Below are 11,026 nucleotides of genomic sequence, written 5' to 3' on the forward strand. Positions count from 1 at the left end.
TCTTCAGAGGTCCACTGTACCCTTGCCTCTCCTGACCCTGCCCAGTAGGGGGCGTAAATCACAGCCTTCATGACGATACAATTCGATATCGATTTCTGGAGGCAGTGATTGGATTATTTTCAATATTTAAGAATGCCCCACAATACGATACGATTCAACCGTCGGTTGTAGGATCGATGCATCGATACATATCGATTATTATTTACACCCCGACCGCATACTGTGCTTACCCCCGAGGCCATGGGAGCGGATCCTCTTCACCACGTCCAGGTGACTCAACAGGATGTTGGTGTCCAGCACGATGATCAACTCTTGCTGCGCCAGGTCTTTACCTATGAATATTCACACACACACACACACACACACACACACACACACACACACACACACACACACACACACACACACACACACACACACACACACACACACACACACACACACACACACACACACACACACACACACACACACACACACACACACACAGTCATGGATTCCACACCGCTACCAGGGAAAACTACGACTGCCTGTTTGTGTGTGTCTGCATGTTAGAGTTATAGACTGGTTAGGACTGGACACAGTTCATCATTTAAGTTCTACCAGAGACGGTCTATTGTTAGAACTAAGAAAATCTTTGGTTCTACAATAATGAGCGTGTATATGGATATTAGTGTGTCTGTGTTTGTGTGTTGTTGTTGTTGTTATCTCCGCCAAGGAGGTTATGTTTTCGGTCACATTGGTTTGTCTGTTTGTTTGTCTGTCTGTCAGCAGGATAACTCCAAAAGTTATGTACGGATTCTGATGATGTTTTGTGGAGTTGTTGGAAATGACAAAATGAGCAAGTGATTACATTTTGGTGGTGATTTGAATCATGATCCGGATCCAGGAATTTGTTAAAAGATTCTTGTAGGATAGGGCGCATTTTGACATTCCAGTTTCTAACTCCACAAAGACAAGGCAGAACGACATGGAAAACAAATATTGTAATAAATAAACAGTCAATTGTTCTATCAAACAGCTTCCTTGGCGGAGGTCTGCACTCTCTGAGTGCATTTGTAGTTTACTTATGTAATGTATTAGATCTTCTTACTAAGGACAGGTGAGGATGTGGCGCCCTCCTCTGGCGGGTCTATGTCCATGGCGGTGAGCTCACCATAGCTCTCAACCACGTTCACCTGCAGACGATGCTCACACCTGGCCTGATGCAACTCCTCCAGCAGCTGCATCTACACACACACACACACACACACACACACACACACACACACACACACACACACACACACACACACACACACACACACACACACACACACACACACACACACACACACACACACACACACACACACGTACACACACACATTTCACTGCAAGCTAGCCTACAAGGTTGGTTGTATGTGACAAATAAATTACTCTATACCCTCTCTCTCTATACTCTGCTGTGAGAGTAGCATGCGTCAGGCGGATTGTGTGTGGCAAATCACAATTCTGCTGTTTTGTGTACTGTATGTGTGTGACAAAAGTAAAATAAATGAAAAGGACTTACCTCTTGATCACCGTCTCCCATATTATGATTATTCTCTGGTAAAATAATGGAAGATGACGATGCTGCTGCCTGCAGACAAGACAATTAGTGAGCATTACTGACTGACATGGCAGAGAAATAACGCAAAGTTGTATTTTCCACTACAGTATGTCATCACACAAAACTTCTAGGAAAATCATTACTGTGCAGTCATTCAGTATCAAGGATTTTCTTTCAAGAAAAATGAGCAGTGTGAATGTTTAGGTTCACCTGTTCACTGTTCTAATAAGATGATGTCATAAATAACGTGATGTCATAAACATGGCTGCTTTGTCATAAAGCATGCATTATAGTGAATGAACCTACGCATTATGAACACTTCAACTCTGTGGGTCAGGATGATTTGCTTCTGTTACTTGGCAGTGCATAAGGTGCTACTATTTAGCAGGCTTCTGCTCAGCTATTAATATTACAATTTGAAACAGTATTCCGATTTGAAATGGAATATTGTCAGTAGTCGGTTTAAAGCAAGTTCTGGACTATTCCATTTACATGTATTCAATTTACACTGTTGTGTTGCCAGAATATTCGCGGAATATGGACATATTCGGAATGAATGAAGAGTTAACATGACTCATGTGCAAACAGAATACCCTCAATATTCTGTTTAAAATCTATATAATCCCTCCATGTAAATGCCCTCCTTGATGTCCGAGAAGCCATTTACACGTATACTGAGATTTCTGAAAACTTTGGTTTTGGCATTGGTTATATCCCATTAATAGGGTTAAATGTTCCTGTAACAATGGAGTTTGTCATTTGTTTACATTTGTTTAAGTTAACAGATAAAAAAAATATATTTATTTTTTAAAAATATCTGCATACGTGTAACCAGCACGTGAATCTGAGCGAAGCAGTAAGAGAGATTTCTCCAAATTTAGGGCCATCTTGGCTACCTCAGATCAGGTCTTTACCTGTGTGTTCCAGACGAAGGGTTGGATGGCTGTGTTGGGCGGCATCACCAGCGACTGCTCAGGGACACGCACAGGTGTCACAGACGACTCGGCCTCAGTTTGGAAGTTCTGCGGCTCACAAACACCCGAATGGAACTTTTGTCCATCATGAACATCCGATTGTAACTTCTGTGGCCTACAAACATCCGCCTGCGACTCCTGTGGCTTACGAACATCTGATCGGAATGTTTTTGGATCACAAACATCCCAACGGCTCGCCTTTGGCTTACCAACGTCCTTCTGGTGCTGCTCTGGAGGTTTGCCTGTGGGAGGCGTTGCAGGCTTCAGAGGCTTAACAGTTCTTGGTATAAAGAGCCCTTTAGGTGAGGAAGCAGGTTGACCTGCTCCTGAGGTAGAGAGAAGTTTTGAGGAGGCAGGAGTGTCCTGCTTTGGTACCGTTGTGGAGGTGGATTCATGAGGTCCAGTAGACAGAACCTCTGATGTTGACAGATGTTGGTGTGTTGTAGGTGTTGTTGATGGTTTACGGAGCGGCTTAAGAGGAGTGGTGGAGGTGGTAGGATCGGCTGGGCTCTGGTCAGCCTCTTTCCAGATGTCTGCCTGAGGCAAAACAGCAGTAGGTTTCTTCTTGGGGATCCTGAAGTTGACCATCGGCTGCGGTTTGGGGGCAGCATCCATTGTTGTCGTACTTACAGGGGCAGTCGCCCCTAAAGCCCTTTGAGGTGCAGAAGCAGTGAAGCCTGGTCTAGCAGAGCCAGTGAGTTTGGATGAAGCAGAACTGAGGTTGCCACTAGTTCTCCTCCTCTCCCCATCCTCCTGTGCCATGCCCCCATTCTCCCCTTTCTCCTTCTCAGCTGATAGGACACCTGCCTTCACCTCCTGCTCCACAGACCTCCTCCTCTTCTTCTCCACTAGTGCCTTCCTTGCCTCCTGTAGCTCCTCTGGCTGTGAAGGACTGACCGGCCTGCTCCTGGAGGTCTTAGCAGCAGGCTCGTAATCCTCCCCCTCGGACCTCCTCCTCACCAGCTTCTTACGCTCCTCCTGCAGATCCAACGAGGTGTTTTTCACAGTGCTCGATGATGGACTGGAAGTGCTGGGGCTGGCCTTGATCTCAGAACCAGCAGCGCTTCGCTTTTGGGAAGTGGGTGCCCCATCTTTCTTGGCCGTTGAAGATGGGGTGCTGCTGCGTTCAGCTTTGATTGAAGATCCAGAGTTCCGCTCTAGGGATGGGGGCACCCCGTCTTTTCTGGCCGCTGAAGATGGGGTGCTGTGGGACTGCCGGCGTGAGCGGCTCCTTTCAGCGCTGACAGGGGTGCTCTTACTGTCTTTAGCCGAGGCTTCTGTGGCAGAGGTGTTTGATGCCTGGCGTTTCTTTCCAGCCACTTTCTCCTCATTTGTCCTGTGCTGTTGTTCTGTGTCCTCTTCCCCTTTTACTTTTCTGCTGCCCTTTTTCTCAGCTGAAGGGGTGGATAAACGGTACACAGGCTTCTTCAGCACACGGTTTGTGTCTGGGCTGCATACTATGGTGCTGGATAACCTTTGTGGCTGTGGAAAGGTCCTGTCTCTCTCCTCTCCTTTACGCTTCCTATGTCAACACAACACAATACCACCATCAATATCATCATCATCATCGTGTCTAGCTTTATTCACCAGCTAATTAGAACATAATGTTCATGCCTAAAAGAACAAAAAAGCTAATTATTTTGTTGTATGTCAGTCTCAAACAAACTGTCAGACTGACTGACATACAACTCTGTCTTACTCTTAATATGAGCAGGACAGTAGCCATGTATTTTTCCATCAAGTGTGATGTAAACCAGTAAGTTGCAAGCTGACATCTTTGTTATGGGGAAGGGCATAAAAACTGTTGATAATTTGAAGTATCTGGGTGTTATCACTGACTCAGACTCCACATTAAGGAGACATCCAAATGTGTTAGAGCTAGTTGAGACACCAGTTGCCACTTCCTGCTGCTAAACTGTTCTTACATTCACTGTTTTTTTCACACTTGTCATACTGCTCTACAAGTTGCTCACATGCTGGTGTGACTACTATACAACCGACCATTCGCCACTCTAACCAAATGTTTCTTAAAGGTTCTGGACAAAAAGTCAAGAAATTATCATCACTGACCATCATTTCAAAATACAAATTAATGTCCTGATACTTCAATCTTTTTTGCCGATTATGTGTTTAATGTATAAAACGAGTCATGATATTGCACCCCACCTCTTAAGCAATATCATTCTGCAGTGATAAGGGTAGTTGACGTGACATAACAATTTTGTTGTCACACAAACATAAAATTAATTTTATTCAAGCTTTCAAAATTGTTGTACAGTAAATGTTTTAAATGTTTTAAATGGTTAAATTTTTCTCTATTTTGTAAAATGAATGAATCCAGACTTTCAATGAGTATACTAAATTCTGAGCTACCGTAAATGTCATATTTGTCCTATGGTGTCACTGTCACACACCTGGTTCTACATTATTCAACTTTTGTAAATAATCAATCAATCAAAGCATTTGTCTAAACAACCCTGGCACAATTTTCAAGGTGTCCATTTTAGCAAGTGGGAATGCTTTTTTTCTGCATGTTTCTCTGAGAGTGTAGGGATTTTTAAAAACTTTATCTCAAAAAACAATATCCTATGGTGTAACACCTATCATTGTACTGACATCTGTAATTTCATGGATAATTCTATTGTTGAAGCTCCAACTCTAAAGAAATTGTGACTTAAGACCCTAAAGAAACCAATGACCATACTAGTATATGTTAGGTTAGGTTAGGTATAGTTCTTCAATCAATCAATCAATCAATCAATCAATCAATCAATCAATCAATCAATCAATCAATCAATCAATCAATCATGTTTTGCCGCCGGAAAATGTGATACATTTGTTAGTCCTTTGGTGTGACACCCTTGCAATTTTTGACAGATTATGGAGATGTATTATGCATGTTACTAAATGTGCATTTGTATTTTAGCTGGCAACGGCAGGGTTTTCAATTTCAATTTTCAATTGACTCAAAAGCTCCTATAGTGTGGTGGCAAAATCTCCAGTTTTGCTCACAACTGTGTGTGTGTGTGTGTGTGTGTGTGAGTGTGTGTGTGTGTGTGTGTGTGTGTGTGTGTGTGTGTGTGTGTGTGTGTGTGTGTGTGTGTGTGTGTGTGTGTGTGTGTGTGTGTGTGTGTGTGTGTGTGTGTGTGTGTGTGTGTGTGTGTGTGTGTGTGTGGTGAGCGAAGCCACAAAGTGAAGATTCACCATCTTCAATGGATACATGACCCTGGCTTTGTTTCTCTTGAACTATGCACAGTGAGTGACTTCTGACACTCCTTGACACTTTTTGGACACTTTATCACTTTGTTTTTTTGGCTTCTCTGTGCCACTTAGCTGAGGCAGATGTGACCAATCACTGTTACACTGATATACTAGCACAAACTGCAAATGTGAAATTTGTGTGTGTGGGAGGGGGTGGGGGGTGGTGTGTGTGTGAGAGAGAGACAGAGGAAAAGAGATCTGAGTGAACTATATGGTTAGTCTATGTAGAATGATGTGTATAATACCCTGTGTGTAATGTCTTCTGTATTAGGGTGGTTGATGTGACGGCCTGTTTTTATGTAACATTGGTTAAAAACCTACAAAACTGTTATTTTTTCTCTTTAAAACAAATGTAAATGAAAGAAGACGTGGTACATTATGTTTCATATTAGTCTCAGAAGAGAAGAAACATTTTGGTAAGATTTACTGTATGTAAAGGTTTTTATGTCAAATGTCCTGCGGTGTGACTGTAACATTAATAAAACCTGGAATATAATTTATATACGCACACTAGTGCTACATTTAAGAATTGGCGGTCGGTCACAGAAATAAAACACAATGAGACAAAACAAAACAAAACAGAAAGGCAAACTAAATTCACTAAGGACAAAACAGCGATGGGCAATCGGCCCGCGGTGCAACTGTACAGTGCCCAGAACCCTCGAAGACACTCTGAGGAGTTGGGCACACAATATATATATATATATATATATATATATATATATATATACAATATCATTATCTAGTCAGAGGTCAGTCATGTATACAAAAGGATTAAAATGGCAACAATGCAGTGAATTTCCTGTGGTGTGACTTCATGTCCTGCGGTGTGACATGCTTATGCAATGTGTTACTCAATCCTTACTTGTTTTTCATGTATCATGCAAGGATATAAGGACACCAGGACATTTAATTGTCACATTCACACAATTATAACAAGTAATTAAGTGAAACCATGCAGTGAAATCACAGTTGTCTGCCTGTACGATGCATAGGCGTGTGTGGGTGGGGGTGCGGGTGGGTAGCAGTGGGGTGGGGGTTAAAGGAACAATAGTAAAAAGAGCATGGGGGATTTGTTTGTGCAGAATATCAATAATTTTATAGTATCTTACTGTTACGGAATCTCTTTTGTTTTAATGACGCCTCGCGGCAGTCTCGCTGCGGTCCAGAAGTCGTTGCTACGGCAACGGATATAAACAACAACTGTAACGCCACTTGGCAACTTTGTTTCGTCTTTCAAAAGCATTGCTTGTAAGTTATTTTAGTCAATGTATGTTTGCTCATTAATCGCATGAGTCTGTGTAACATAAGCAGATCTCATCTCATTGCATGTAGCTTGTTATTTAGCCTGTTATTCGTATATTAATTTAAAGTATTCTTCTATCATTCTTGTACAGTTTTACAGATCTATTTATGACTAAACAAAATGAACTTCATCCAACGTTGTTCGACTCGTTCTTGAAATATGAAGATTTGTTTGAGCTACTTGTCAATGGTATTTGGGACCACCGGAGGACTTACAGAAATGTCAAACCAATGATGTCACATTTTCCCAAAAATGGCAAAAATTAGGTAAAATTCCACGGACCACGAAGTGCTTTATTTATTTATTGAAATTTTTCTTCATAATTTTTTTCAGGAATTGGAATAACTTTTTTTAAAAACTGTGTTACGCCCTTAAACGTCAACCACCCATGAATGTATGTATGCTACTTGACACCTTAACTTAATAAATGATATGATACTCTACTCTACTCTAGCTTTATAGCTAACTCTGGTACTGGAACTGTCTTGTTACACATGGCCCTTGTCAAACAAGCAAATTAAATAAAACAAACTAAAGGAAACTGAAGAGATGGCATTGTGTTGAGGTTTGCAGTATGCACTCACTTTCCTGGGCTTTGATGATTCTTGTGGCATTCCTCCTTTTTTGGCTCCTCCTTCTTCTTCTCAGATGCCGCTTTTGTCTGCTTCTTCATATACAAGAACAGCATATGTAGTACATATTATGGACAGTGCCTCAATTTGTTTTACTGGCAACATTAATCACACAGCTATCACAAACACGTCATGGCACTGACATCACTATCAGAGTACACTGGCTGCAATAACATATCAGTGAGCCGTTTATATGCGCATCAATAAACCGTTAATGATCAGGTTTTTGGAGTTACCGGTTTATTCGAGCGCTCATGTAAACTGAATAAACAGCTTTCATAATCGGTATATTGCCGTTATCGGTTTAGGAGAAATCTGATTCGCACAGGTAGGTTTTTGGCTAATAAACTGATTTATCATGTCATGTATCCAGCATAATCGGGTTATTATCAGGTTATTGTCATTCTAGAAGGATAAGTAGCCAATCACAAGCCTTAAATTCTAGCTTCGTGTCACACACTTTAGTGGAACACAGGCAACCAACAGACTGCATAAACAGCAATAAACCGTTTACTACAATAACCTGTTTATTCCAATAACCCGATTATTGCGACCATATCAATGGGCTCAATTACCAATGGTTCAATATCGCACTTCTTCCTTCTTTCTTTCTTTTTTTATTTTTATTTTTTTAACTTCATTCACAGATTCACTGTTTTGGTAAAATGGGTAATGTCGTTGAAAAAAATAAATAAAAATAAATTGAAACACAGAACTTGTGTTATGCTTACATTTCCCGCCTTATCTTGCTCGCTCTCTGGTGAGGGTGTCCTCTGTTTTGATTTCTTGTGCTTCTTCCTCTTTGACTTTGACATCTTCCCGGTCCACCCCAAGGGATCAAACACCTGTCGCATTAGAAACAATTAATGTCACCTACTTATTAGGACTTACAGTCGCATTGAATTATAAACGAGGAAAACAAATTCTAATTCTTACACAGTTCATACATTATAACACCCCTAAACAGAGCAAGTACGAGTCCCACAGTGACGCTATCTTTTAACAAAGGATCGACTTTTTTACCAATACTATTAACAGGATCGTTGGAGAAAGTCCAACAATAAGTACTGGCATGTAAAACTTATCTCAAAGGAAAAAAACACCAGCATATAGAATTCAGTTTGTAATTGCATCCGTTCTAACAGTCAGTCACACCAACGGCCACTGTTCCGCAGTCACACACACTTTCCCCTCCCGTCACTCACAAACCGCAGCGTACCTGCCACACGTCAATTATTGGCAGACCGCCAAAACCCCTTACAGAAGTCCCACACCTCAAGCACTCCAGTCAGCACAGCGAAGGACAGACAACCATGCAATGCACACAATAAACACTCAATAGACACACATACAGGGGTTGGACAAAATAACTGAAATACCTGTCATTTTAGTGTGGGATTCATGGCAAAAAGTATAACCCTTTCTCCAACCCTCAGGCCGGAATCACTATGTAAATTCACCAAGAACAGCCACTTATCACTAAGCGCGTGGCAAAATCACTGCTGCGTGTGCAGACCACCCAGCTGAACACACATCAGCAGGCCTGTATAGTTATTAGTCTTCACTAAACAGAGCACAGACTATATCACACAGTTTCACTCAGCCAATCTACCAAGGAAGTAATACACAGCACATACTCCACAGAATAATTATTCACCCGGTGAAACCTCTAAGCAGAGCACGGACCATACAGCATACACACAGTTCTTTCTAGTCCTCATCATCAAGTATGTAAGTTTCACTAGCATACATAAATCAGTGGGCCCCACAGCGATTATTCACCCAGATTCGATCATTAAGTAGAACAGATTATGCCCCGGGGTCTTTTCTTACAGCACAAGGACCATAGGTATACTCAGTTAATTTTAACAATTAAATAAAAACGTTCACAGGTGGACAGACCGATACACTAAAATAACAATAGACTAACTGGTGAATTCTATCAAAAAGGTTTTTCCTCACCTCTGGAACTAGCCGGCTTTCTGTCTGTCCCCCGTCCGAAACGGCCTCCTCTGCTCCTGCAAACGCCGCCCTGTCCCCCCACCTCGGGATCGTCTAAGGGTCACTAAGTTGTAAGATTGGAGAGTTCGCGGGTGGAAGGAGAGACACAGAGGCAGATTTGGTCAATTGATCAAGAATTTACTGAGATACCGCAGGTCAATAGAACAACACAACTATAAGATACAGTCATATGGCTGGAGATGGCGCATTCTCCTTCTCTAAGTGTTTGCCAGATGGTTTTATGGACAGTGCCCCCTCAATTCTGATTGGTTCTCCTGGCTCACCTCAGTTTGGGTGACACTTTGTCCTGCTGACAATTTGCTGGTTGAGTTGCAGCTTCAGGATGCTTCTGGTTACTGTGGTTTCCCATGCCCCCAGATGTCTGTGGCCTTGTCCTATGCTTAACCGGCGTATTATTTTAGGGCACTTCCTTACCATGTGTCCCACTTCCTTACACTGTGTCCGGTGTGATCAGGTCAAGTGCAATCTACTACTTGTAACCATTCTACATTTGCTCTTTGTATAACCTTTTGACCTTTTTGTACTAGTGCTCCCTAGGCTAAAGTTTGTGCCTTGTGTTAGTGGCCACACACATTTCTATATTCCTACAGATGTCCATAACATAGTGGTGTCCAGGACAGTTATACTACTGTTTCCATTGGACTGCCATTCATGAGTTAGTCACATGTCCAGCATTAAGGGCGGACAGTAGTCTCTTCTTTTGTCCCTGATGCCATGCAAGTCTGCTTTAATTTCCCAACACAATACGAGCAAGAAATTCTGGAATTCTGCACTGACGTCCCAATAAATCCTTATGTTTAAATATTAAACTGGTTCAACGCATGTGCATGGGTTATTATTTGACGTGTGTTGCAGCAACTAAAATGAAATTAAAGTTTCACCTCGTATGGAACTGTCAAAACAGTTCTAGTCCACCAGCATGCATGCTTGCTAGCTAACTGGTTAGCTTCTCAAAGCGTACCTTTGATGCTATCAAAATCACTGATCATTCAGTAACCTTGGCATGTGTGTAAGCTTTATTATGTTATTTCATCTATAATACCTACTGTTCTGTTTCTACTGTCAAGGCAGTGCTGTATTTGTGGAAGAAGTTTTAAAACTCACCCTGGTCGGAAAGTGTGTGTGAGAGCGAGTGACAGCGACAAGTGAGTCGAGATTGTTGTGTCACGTGGAGCGGAAGACAAGGATAAAGACGTTGCCTGATGGGATATGCAGTCCACATGTAATGTGACGCTCTATC

General features: G+C 41.9%; 1 protein-coding gene across 2 annotated transcripts in view; it reads right to left on the reverse strand.

Annotated features, from left to right (window-relative positions):
- swt1 (SWT1 RNA endoribonuclease homolog) overlaps positions 1–10,936 on the reverse strand; it is a 73,043-nt gene extending 62,107 nt beyond the window's left edge. The window contains exons 1-8 of one of the 2 annotated variants that reach the window (XM_063201260.1): positions 10,891–10,936; positions 9,727–9,829; positions 8,496–8,609; positions 7,717–7,796; positions 2,506–4,087; positions 1,553–1,621; positions 1,094–1,229; positions 231–332 (exon numbers count right to left, since the gene is read on the reverse strand). In XM_063201260.1, coding sequence (XP_063057330.1) covers positions 231–332; positions 1,094–1,229; positions 1,553–1,621; positions 2,506–4,087; positions 7,717–7,796; positions 8,496–8,579 — 2,053 coding nt within the window. In that variant the 5' untranslated portion in view covers positions 8,580–8,609; positions 9,727–9,829; positions 10,891–10,936. Of the gene's footprint in view, positions 1–230; positions 333–1,093; positions 1,230–1,552; positions 1,622–2,505; positions 4,088–7,716; positions 7,800–8,495; positions 8,610–9,726; positions 9,830–10,890 lie in introns of both variants that reach the window. The other variant, XM_063201259.1, reaches the window with a different exon arrangement.
- Between the last annotated feature and the right edge of the window lie 90 nt (positions 10,937–11,026).

The sequence above is a fragment of the Engraulis encrasicolus genome, chromosome 6 (genome assembly GCF_034702125.1).
Source record: "Engraulis encrasicolus isolate BLACKSEA-1 chromosome 6, IST_EnEncr_1.0, whole genome shotgun sequence".
Lineage (NCBI taxonomy): Eukaryota > Metazoa > Chordata > Actinopteri > Clupeiformes > Engraulidae > Engraulis > Engraulis encrasicolus.